The 12,188-nt window shown below is 44.4% G+C and overlaps 1 protein-coding gene across 1 annotated transcript; it reads right to left on the reverse strand.

The window, feature by feature from the left end:
• Positions 1-10,296: 10,296 nt before the first annotated feature.
• On the reverse strand, positions 10,297-11,920 carry LOC134186043 (ephrin type-A receptor 7-like). Its single transcript, XM_062653950.1, has 7 exons — positions 11,666-11,920; positions 11,323-11,613; positions 11,028-11,257; positions 10,909-10,975; positions 10,744-10,850; positions 10,372-10,582; positions 10,297-10,328 (listed from the first exon to the last, which is right to left on the reverse strand). The coding sequence occupies exons 3-7, from the start codon at positions 11,127-11,129 to the stop codon at positions 10,297-10,299; spliced, it is 519 nt and encodes a 172-aa protein (XP_062509934.1). The 5' UTR covers positions 11,130-11,257; positions 11,323-11,613; positions 11,666-11,920.
• Between the last annotated feature and the right edge of the window lie 268 nt (positions 11,921-12,188).

Raw genomic sequence — 12,188 nt, forward strand, 5'->3', positions numbered from 1 at the left:
TAACCTTACTGATGAGGGTTACAGAATTAAGTTCCGTAGAGTCAGGCTGGAGCAGAAAGAAACACCGCTACACTTTGCCGTAAGTCTACGTTGCTATTTGGACAAATGGATGACTCTGTCGAGCACGGACAAAGTCGCTCCCAAAGTCATACAGGACCTGTTCGTAAAGGAGCAATTTTTAAATTCCTGCCCGCGCGACTTGTCGGCACATTTGCGTGAGGAGCCGCTGAGGACGATGGAGGAGGTTGGCGACGCAGCAGAGAGATTTATGACAGCCCGAAATAGACAATTATATACTGCACAGCAAACAGCCACAACAGAACGCCGCCAAGACATCTAGCGAGGAGGATTTTGCGTTGCGAAAGGAGGTGAAACAAGAGCGGTTCGGTCCCGGGGGCTAAAATGCTTTTTTGTGTAGCAGGTTTGCCCATAGAGCCAACGAGTGTAAAGAGAGAAGCAGACGACATTGTTTCAAGTGCGGCAAGATAGTTCACGAAGCCCAAGACTGTCGAAACACGATTCGTGGTTCCGAAGGCTATGTCAAGTCAAACGCTGCTTTACAGGAATTGGAATCCGGAGAACCGCCAACTTATGTTTGGAGCCATAAAGAGATTAGCGCAGGATGCATGGCAAGCCGCGAATACAAGGAGATTAGTCTATCTCAGGTCGATTTTGATGAGCCGGTTGATGTCGAATACCTAGTCTTGCATGACGGGAGGAAGATTTCTATCGTAAGTAATGCTGGCAGTTCGCTATGGTCGAGGGTTCATCGCAAAATGCCTGTGGTTAGAGGAAACATTGGTTCCAAGACTGTGGACGTGCTTCGGGATACCGGCTGTATTGGTGTCATAGTGAAACAGCAACATGTTATGGATGATCAGTACACGGGTCGGGTTGGACTGATGCAGATTGTTGACAACAGCTTCATACATGTGCCTATCGCAAATGTACAGATTGACTCGCCGTATTTGTCCGGACAAGTCCAAGCTCTCTCTCCTCAAGACGCAGTATATGGTATATGATGTCATATTCGGAAACGCCCCGGAGCGAGACCGGCCGGTGACCCAAATTTGCAGTGGGTGGAGGCACAAACGGCTTTCACTAGAACGACAAGAAGAATGGAGGTACAGGGAGCGCCAGCTTTTTTTAATCGCCGGAGAAGCAATGGATCTCAGTTAACAGAGAGAAAATCATAAAGATGCAAGCAGAGGACGATTCTCTATGAGGGCCAAGGGACATGATCGGCAAAGTAAATGTGAGGAATCGACGAGAGGTTACATTCGAAAAGAAGAACGGGATACTGTACCGAATACTCAAACATACAAGTGTCAATAGAGGAGAGCCTGTCCGGCAAGTCGTGGTCCCTAAACCTTTGCGGAAACAGGTAATGCACTTAGCGCACAACTCTCTCATGGGAAGACATATGGGAATACGAAAGACCACGGACCAAGTTCTTACCAACTCTTACTGGCCAGCCGTGCAAGAGGATGTGACGAGATACTGCAGGTCGTGCGACGTATGCCAGCGAAATGTTCGGAAGGCGACAGTACCCCGAGCTCCTCTGCAACGGATGCCATTGATATATATACTCGCCATTCAAGAGAGTGGCCGTGGACATTGTTGGTCGTATCCATCTAGCGAGCAACGAAGGACACCCATAAATTTTGACGCTAGTGAACTTCGCGACACGTTACCCGGAGGCAAAAGCCTTGAAGCATATTAGTACAGAAGCAATGGCAGAGGCTCTTGTTAGTCTGTATAGTCGTCTCGGAATCCCCGAGGAAATTCTTAGGGACACGGGGAACCAGTTTGTCTCCGAGTGTATGCAAGAGGTATCGTGTCTTTTTAGCATTCAACAGATGACAACCACACCGTATCATCCGATGTGTAACGGGTTGGTCGAGAACTTTAACGGTATATTAAAGCGGATGCTAAAGAGGCTATGTTCGGAGCAGCCCAGGCAATGGAACAGGTATATTGACGCCCTGTTGTTTGCCTATAGAGAAGTTCGCAAGAATCTACGGGCTTGGCCGCCCCCTTTGAGTTAATGTACGGGAGCGCGTTAAGAGGTCGCATGCACATACTACGTAGCCTTTGGACCAAGGAGAAAGACGAACTCAGTGTGCAGACGGTCATACCAGAACGTGTTCGAGCTGAGGGAGAGACTGGAAGAAGCGCTAAAACCTGCCAGAGAGGAGGTATAGAAGTCGCAAACACGGCAGGAACGATAAATTCGACCGTAAATGCAAACGACGTGAACTTGAGGAAGGCTATCAGGTACTGCTACTGCGGCCTACGGATAGAAACCAGTTTGTCATGCAGTAGAAGGGGCCCTATGTAATCGAAAGAAGAGTGAGACAGGTGGACTATGTCGTCAACGTCAAGGGCAAATCGAAGGTGTTTCATGTCAACTTGATGAAGCAATACTGCTCCCGGATCAATAAAAGGACCAGAAACGTGACACCTCGGAGGAAGGAGGGGAGGTGCTGGAATTGGTGAGCTCAGCCATAATAGCAGCTGACGGTGATGGAGGCCCAGACGACGCGGTAGATGACGACGAACTCCTTGACGTAAGTCCGTGTTGGAAACGAGAGGCTATCAATGATGTCAAATTTGACGAAGAGCTAAACTTCGAATAACGCGCACAAGGGCAACGTCTGATTGAGGAATTCAGTCTTGTATTCACTGATGTGCCTGGCGAGACGGACTTGATAAAGCACCGCATTAAATTGACTTCGGACGAATCAATTCGGTCACGACCATATGCAGTCTCGTAAGCGTGAGGGAAAGTTTGTGAAAGGACCTAAGCGACATGCTCAAAATGAATATCATCCAAGAGTCGAGATTCCCGTATTCGTCTCCAATACTCATCGTGAAGAAACGGGACGGCACGAATAAATTGTGAGTCGAATTGATAAAGCTCAACAAGATAACAGAAGTTGATCCAGAACCAACAAATGCAGTTGCGGAGACAATCCAGAACCGTAGCACCGAGAGGTGGTTTTCAAAAATTGATCTGACCAAAGGATACTGGCAAGTGCCTCTGGCCCAGGAAAATGTTCACAGGACCGCATTCTCTTCGCCCGATAGATCGTACGAATGTTTAAGAATGCCATTTGAGATGGCAAACTCCGGTGCGACCCTGATGAGAGCAATGTCGATTCTGCTTGAAGGCATGAAGAAAGACGAGCACGTCGACGACGACATCCTAATCCATAGTGTTACCTGGGAAGAGCACTTGGAGACGCTTCAAGAACTACTTCGAAGGCTGTCAGCTGCTAATCTGACGGCTCGTCCTTCAAAGAACGTAATCGGCGCTCACGTAATCGACTTTGCGGGCTACAGAGTCGGTCACGGGGTTACAAGTCCGCTAGAAGAGAACCTGCAAAAGATTAGAGATGCCAAAGACCTCAAACCAAAAAAAGGGAGCCACTCGTTTATTGGGCTCACGGGTTTCTACCGCAGGCCAGGATCCAGGAATGTTTTAAAGAGGGGGTTGACCTGGCAGCCGTTATTTATAGCATTACTATTTTTTCTTTTCTAATGAAATTATATGACATTATTGAACCACGCCTATTGCAAAAGAGGGGATTGCAACCCCCTTAACCCCCATCTGGATCCGGGCCTGTACCGGGATTACTTTGCAAGTTATTCGGCGATAGCGGCCCCACCGACTGATCTGACAAGAAAGGGGAAACCAAACAAGGTGGAGTGGGGCGACTCCCAGGAAAGGTCATATAAAACGCTGAAAAAGGAGCTATCACGTCGCAACCGATACTGCACTTGCCGGACCACACTAGACAGTTTCTTTTGAGGACTGATGCGTCCGAAGTTGGGATCGGCGCCATTGTCATGCAGCGATTCAGCGATAGATTGTTCCCCGTGACCTATATTTAAGCGAGAATTTGTCCGACCGAGAGAGGAGGTTTTCGACAATGGCGAGAGAATGCCTGGCACTGGTTTGGAGTGTAATTACGAAATTTGAGAATGTTTCTGTAGGGCCGGGAATTTGTGTTGCAAACGGACCATCGACCTTTTTCATTCCTCAATCAAACCAAGTATGAGAACGGTCGGGTCATGCGCTGGGCTTTGTTCCTGCAGGGGTACAATAATTCGGATCGACGCAATCAAGGGCAAGGACAACGGAGCCGTCTATCTCAGCAGGGTAACCAGACGGCGATCAAGAACGAAGAAGATAAAATTGCCCGAGCGATTCTATTTTATAGCGGGACGTATGTAACGTTCTTGCTTACACATTTGTGTTGGAGGGTGTATATAGTTAATTACTGATTAATTTTGTGTATAGTTAATTACTGTTGTCACGAGCTGGACGACGAATAGCGGCAATGTAGGTGCAGCGAGAAGACACGAGCGGTCGACACCGGAATGAGTGCACAAAGCACGACGACTTCTGTTATCACCCACACTCAAACTCTACATTTTATCGACTGACTATAATCTAACCCATCGGACTAGTTCACTCAAACCAAAACGCCGGTTCAGTCAGATACCGGAAAGATTTAAATTAGGTATGGCCACGTATGGCAACGCAACTCAGATTGACCAATTATGGCAACGCAACATCATTAATCAGTAATTAACTATATACATACCCTCCCACACAAATGTGTAGGCAAGAACGCTACAAGTAGTGCTGTCAACACCAACTGAATTATGATCAAGTGTAATTCTTTGAGAATACTCCAGTCGTATAATCGGCTGTGTGGCAGCTTCAACCATGCAGAAGCACCGAATTACAGAGCTTTAATCACCATAATTCCTTATCCTGGCAACAGTTGGAGAAAAATAAATGTGGACCAGTCTGCAAAGAATTACTTTTATATTGATGGCTAGCTCACTATCCCGCTTTCGGCACAGGCAGACTATAAATATAAATATTACTAATGGTTAGTAATTTCCTATTATTACTAGTTGTAGTTAATTAATTAATTTATTGTTGTATGCATTTAGGAGGTGTATCTCATTCAACCCCGTTCTAATTTATTATAAAAATGTATCTCTAAAGAATTCTGTTATAGAATATCGTTCAGAGTTATGTAACAATTTGGTTTTGAGAAGGGACACAGCTGTTCGGATTGTTCGCATGTTTCCAGACAGGCTATTGACTAGTACATGTCAAGGGGTAATAGGTATGTTTATGCTTGCGCATGGGAATTTTCAAAAGCATACAACAGGGTTTCGCATTATAAATTGTTCAGTAAACTATTACGGCTTGGCACACCAGTTTATCTTGTAAATATTCTTGCCAATTGGCACGCTGCGCAATCTATGCAGATAAAGTGGGATAACAGTCTCTCAGAACACTTTAATGTCTGTAATGGTGTTCGTCAAGGTAGCAAATATTATCTCTGTGTTTGTTCAATGTTTACATTGAAGATTTATTGGGAGATCTCAGAGATTCTGGTGTTAGTGCCAAGATTGGCAACATGTTTTTGGGGTGTCTGGCTTACGCTGATGATTTCTTACTTATTTCTCCTACTGCGGCTGGTCTGCAAAAAATGATGGATATTTGCCTGCAATATGCCAATGTTCGCCATTTGAAGATTAATGGCAAGAAGAGCTCTGTTATTGGATTCATTAAAAGTGTTACGTCATTACTTAATCTTCCAGAATTTTCATTGAATGGAATTACGTTATCGTGTCAGGAAAATATCAATCATCTCGGTGTTGTTTTGGATAATCTGCGTCGTGATCAAGTGGTGGTGGATGTCAGCAAACGGAAGTTCTTTGGCGCTGTTAACTCTGCTGTTGCAAGAATGGGAGGTAGTTGCTTGAGCGACAGCTATTGGAAGAAAATAGTAGATATTCAACTATTTCCTATTTTATCGTTTGGTAGCCAGCTGTAGAATTTGGACAAAATGTTAGCAGTTGACGCCATATTTAGGAAAGATATTTGACGGGGACTTGGTCTTTAAGGGAGAGACACACTGTATGAGCGCCTAGGTAATTGGATGGTCAATGCGTCAGTGAAGATTCAAACAGTACAAGCTTTATTGTTGAAACGGTCACTAGACTCTGGAAATGACCTAGTTAGAGGACTATCGGGGAGAGTCTATAGAGATACGTTGCCCTTTGTAGATGTGAATACTAATTTTTTTGCCATATCGCTGAAGGAATTGAGTTCTCTGTTATATACTTCGCTGTCTGTTTTTTCTTGATGTGTCTATGTGTATGTGTGTGTTTGTATGTATATTTCTCTCATTTGTCAGAAGCTGTACCTGCTGGTACGAAGTGAAATATATGTGTCGAGCTCAACCAGATCATTCTGGTTTGTAAAGTCTATTACAAGTACCGGAAGCAAACCATGATTCAGAAGTACTTAGACCATCAAGGCTGTCTAGAAAGAAGACATGACTTTATGAAGGATCCGAGTAGATCCCAGAAGCACTGTTTTCTGTAAGTGCTGCAGGTTGTGATGAACTTGAATAATGCCCAGCCACCGTGCAATACCCGTGTGCACTGTGCCCAAAGCTCCCAAGACAACCGGAACCACCAGTCTTCAACAATGCCACATGCGGCTTATATCCACTCGCAAGTAGCTGTACTTCGCAAACCTCTCAGCATGTTTCCTGCCTATGTTGCCATCAGCAGGACAGCTGACATCAATAAGAAGACAAGTGCTTGTTTTCCTATTTATGAGACAGACGTCTGGACGATTGGCTTTGATCTTGCTGGCAGTGGGGATGGTGGTATCCCACATCATAGTAATGTCATCTGTCTCCACAAGCCTATCAAGACAATGCCGGTATCATCTGCTCTCCACTGAAACCCAAAATGGCGACAAACATTACAGTGAATGATGGAGGCCACCTGATTGTGTCGATCAGTGTAGTCCATCGGTGCCAAAGCACTACAACCTGCCACAATGTGGTCGACTGTTTCAAGGACTACAGTGCACATGCGGCAGGTAGGACTGACATCACGATGTAGAATCTTGCGGTCATAGTACCGAGTTCGAAGAGCTTGGTCTTGAGCAGCAACAACCAGTGCCTCAGTTGCAGCAGGAAGATTTGCTGCCTTTATCCATTTGTAGGTCTCTTTCATGTCCACAGGCGGTTGCTCAGTGAGACGGCGATTCTGCCTGTGCATAGGCTTCCCACTCCAGAACCGCACACGAACAGAACTGCAACACGTATGGTAATGTCTCGAATATTTTTCAGGCTATTGCTCGAAGCCACATTCAACCAAGATGGATGCATTCCTGTTTAAGCTCTGCGACTTGTCGTCCGAAGCAAGACTCCTCTGCAGCTGTGCAGTAAGGCGACAAGCCATGCGCTTGATCAATGGTGAATATTTTCTAGAGTCACACTCCCGTATCATCTGTATGAAAGGACCAGAACTGTGAGCAAGGTAACAACTGTTCAGCCTCACAATACAAGATTGATATGTCGACTCAATCTGTTGTAACCCCCTATCCCCCTCACTGCAAGGAGCGTACAGTCGGTCAACGTCTGCAGCAGGATGGTGAACACCGTACATAGAGAGGAGCTTTCTAGTCCGTCGATCGAACTGCTGCAGGTCGGTGCACCCCTAATGAATGACGCCAAAACAGTAAGTGAGAACCGTTAGTGCAAACCCATTGATGGCTAGAATCTTGTTCCGACCATACAACTCAGTCCGGAGAACCACCTTCACTCTGCGGAAGTACTCACGACGGAGTCTCTCCCGCATCATGCTGTGCTGAATACCGTTACTCTCATCTACACCCAAGTACTTGTAGACTTGACCCGGTTCCAGACAGTTGATGGTGTCCGTTTTTCCTACCGTCACTTCAGAGTTGTGTCCAGATAGTCTGCCGTTGACAAAGTGTGCAACAGCACATTTGTCCAGACCAAACTTCATCTGGATGTCATCAGAGAAGGTACGAACCGTGTGCAACAACCCATCAAACTGATCAGAGTTTCTGCCATACAGCTTCAGATCATCCATGTAAAGTAGATGACTGATGAGCTGATGTTTGGCAGTCTCACTATGCCCAGTGGTCATCTGGTAGCCGTAACCGGTTCTATTCAGCTCCTTGCTCAAAGGATTGGGAGCCATACAGAAGGGAAGTGGAGAAAGTGAATCATCTTGGAAAACGCCTCTCCTGATCTTCATAAGCCTTGTCTTGATCGTACTGTCCCCGCAAGAAAGCACCATCGATGTCCTCCAACTCTTTATCGCACGTGACAGGAACCCGCACAAGACTGGACTGATCTTATGCAGCTGAAGGCATTGCAGCAACCAACTGTGTGGCACGCTGTCATATGCTTTCTGGTAGTCCACCCAAGCCATACTCAAGCTCTTGTGCCTGGTCTTACAGTCTTCGGCAAGCACCTTGTTGATCAACAGCTGATCCTTTGCACCAAACGATCACTGTCGAACACCCTTCTGCTCCGGAGCCATGAGGTTGCTCTGATCCAAATGCCCTGCAATTCTCTGCCTGATGACTGAGGTGAGAGTCTTACAGAAGACAGACAGACACGTGATAGGCCAGTAATTTTTGGCCTGGTCAGTCTTGCCATTCTTAGGAATCAGAGTGGTTATTCGTTGAGACAACCAATCGGGTGCAGAGTCTGGATTCTGAACCAGCAGGTTGTAGTTACGAGTCAGATCAGTGTAAAGACACGTGATACGCTTGACCCAGAAACCATAAACCTTGTCTGGACCAGGAGACTTCCAGTGTTATTATTATTATTATTATTATTATTATTATTATTAAACAGTTCAGTGATATCTCATTCTGAGATCGATTATGTTAATGTAGAATATATTTCCTTACATATTCCGTTCTTTGCTGAAGCTGATTGCACTATTACTTGCTAGTTAATATTTCATTAAAAGCAATTAAAATTCGAAGGCCCTCATATTTGCACAAATATCTTGCCTTTTTCGACGGCCCGGCACTAAACGACATTTACCGTCCGATGTCAGAAACCAAAAGTTTGAACTTGGTGGAGACCTGATGGGCCGTTCCAGAGAAATTCGCGCGATAGCTAGTGCAGGGGGATTCCATCGGCCAGACGTCACAGATCACAGAGTATAGCGCACGTTCACAATGACAGACCTTTGGTCTAGCTGCCGAAAGAAAATCGCCCTTGCATGGTTCTATGCGCATCCTACGGTTTCTAAGACATCGAGGAAACTTTATCCCCTTTTCGGTGTCGTTTTCAAGATTTCTAGCGAGTCTCTTATGACGTCTACGGATTGTGACGTCGACAAAGGTCAAAACGTACAGTATAGCGGGACCAACATAAATAAGGGCCTAGTTGGAGGTCTTTTAGTCATTTCGAAGACGTTGCTGTCGTTGTGGGGAACCGGTGTATCGAGCGCGACAAGAATTCGATTCGCCTACACGACCAAACGCAGAGTGGCGTGATTTTGAAAGACCCGGATATGCGCAAAGAAGTCTTTCATTTCCCGACAATAATCGACACGCTCCGCGCATACCGTCCGACGTCGGGAACGGGCAGTTTAAATTCGGTGGAGACCCGATCCGCTGTTACGGAAATATTCGCGCGCGAGAGGAGGCGGGTTCCGTTGGAAGGAAATCGCGTCGTCGCCGGAGATCTCCAGAAGACGACGACAGTTTCACTTTCGAACTCTATGGATTCGGCGTGCGCGAGCAAAATTGGTGGCGCCGCGACTCCCTGTTTTGAAGATACGCGAGTACATGGACACACACACACACATAGAAACACTTTCTTCTTTTCTTTTCGCTACTCATTTCTGAGTTCAGGACTTCCATTCAGCAGTTGTTTACAATTTGTCTTTGATGAGCTCGTTGACGAAAGAGTTTGCTGCAAACTGACAGCGACACTCTGAACGAAAGAATTAGACGTACGACGAGATTAGAGTGAATGTAAGATTGTCCAGGTCGTACACGCACTTTAACGAAAAGGCATGTTCTTACTGGACCGATAATCGGGACAACCGGTAGACGGTGAGTTTCGTTGATTTGAAGGTTAACCCTCCCTTTGTTCCCAGCAGCTCCGCTTGAAACCGACAGTTAGCGAGAAAATTTCACATTTTTCGAGTTCGAGTTGACTTGCTAAGTTTGAGCTGTCACTTTTCACTCTCGCTTGATTTGCTATAGGTATACGCTGTCCTTGTTGATGGCAATCAACCACGGAGTTCAGCTAACTCCGAGTGCCGCCATCACACATCCAAACACACACACACACACACACACACACACACACACACACACACACACACACACACACACTTCTCGCCCATATAGATAAAGATAGTACATGTTAGATATGATCGGGTTTCTTAAATATTACGTACATTCTATTTAATAAAATTTTTTGTGCACAACCACACTACAAAATATACATCTAAATTTTTAAACAAGCATAATATTACCTGTATCTTTCGTTTTTGTTGAAATTCTGCTAACGTTACCCATTCCCTTGATAGTATGTGCTGCAACCGACACTTCATATACAATATTAGGTTGAAGACTCGAAATCAACGAAGTAAGGTTGCTGTGAGAAAATTGCTGAGAAACATTAAGTATTCTGTCTACTTCAAATAGTCCTCTTCCTGTATAGTTCGTATTTTTGATAATTTTTATCTATTAGAAGCAAACAATCACAATTACAATCAACTTCTACAATTCAATTCATATAATTTTGAAACACAGATTTCACAACACAAGATATAATGTAATGTAATGTCAAGACTGTAATAATATTTATTTGCTAGTTTTTGAGCAACTTTGGCAATGTATCTTACTGTATATCGGGTAATTATTCCTCTTTTGTGCAACGGCCTTTGCCACGATAACCGAAACGAGCTGGCTGTTATATTTGAAGCATGGAGCGACAATGGTCGGCTTGGAACTGGTAAAATCAATCAAGAAATTGCAAGACAGTTCTCTACAATATGATATAAACTCACGTCCTTGGTCCGTTACTCCAAATTGCTCCTTACTGAGATTACCAGGTCTCACTGTAAAAGCTTGTACCTGTCATAACAATTTTAAAGAATTTATAATCATCGATGGGAACTGAGTGTACTTTAACTGTGTATTTAGTGAACGCAATCAATTCACTAATTTCTGCTTTTCTACTTGTAGCATTGACTGTCAGTTGTAGAGTTTCACTGCCCTTCACACTCATGGCTTGATAGAATATTGTGTAATTCCGTATGTTGCCATTGCTAAAGGCAGGTGGTTTTCATTTAACAGTGAGGCGAGATGGATCGTTTGAAAACAGCTCTACAGATACGTCGAGTGGTGCAGAAGGTGCTGGCAAAGCAAAAACAGTCAGTAAATACAAGATAAAATAGATCATTTCAAATTAGCATATATACCATCTTCTAAAGTTTTTATCTTAATAAATTTGCTTTTTGGCCCTTCAAGTTTCTTATCGCCTATTGAGTTGACAGCCGTCACATAGATTGTGTATCTTGTAAATTGTTTCAGATTTGTGATATTTGTAGACAGTTTGTCTCTGTTTACGATCTTCTTCTCAAGTGATGACGAATTATAGTAGACTTGATAGAACGAAATATTTCCATTTGGAGTTTCTGGCGGTTTCCACGAAATTGAAACTTTGGTCGATGAACAAACTGCAACTGATACATTAATAGCTTGGGTGGGCGCTAAAGACATTGCAGTTATAGAGAAGTTCCTGAATTGATATTTTTACTTTACCTGCAGCAATAGTCGTTGCAAAATAGATCTCACTGAAAGGACTCACGCCGATATCGTTGATGGCTTGTATGTTGATAGAATAGCGAGTGAAAGGTTTGAGGGAAGACACAACTAACATAGTAGACAAGGTGTTATGCAACCGTTGGTCGTGGGTGGCATTGAGGTAAATGACGTAATGAGTGATATTGCTGTGTCGATCAAACGGTTTCTCCCATTTTATTGTAATAGTTGTTGCAGTTATATTTACCACATTCACGTTCTGTACTTCAACTGGAGGACCTGCATGAACAAGATTATGAGTTAAATCTAGAACAGCATGCCGATTTTAATATTTCCTGCCTTTGACTGTAACACTCGTGGCGTTTGAGGTTACCTTTCCTACTGTATTGGATGCGTGACAATAATATGTTCCAGAATCATTGACGAAACTGTGACTGAATGTAATTTCATGTTTGAATGTAGCTTCTAGATATTTGTTTTCTGTCACGTGTATTCTCTTTCTGTATACATCAACATCGCGTTT

The sequence above is a fragment of the Corticium candelabrum genome, chromosome 10 (genome assembly GCF_963422355.1).
Source record: "Corticium candelabrum chromosome 10, ooCorCand1.1, whole genome shotgun sequence".
Lineage (NCBI taxonomy): Eukaryota > Metazoa > Porifera > Homoscleromorpha > Homosclerophorida > Plakinidae > Corticium > Corticium candelabrum.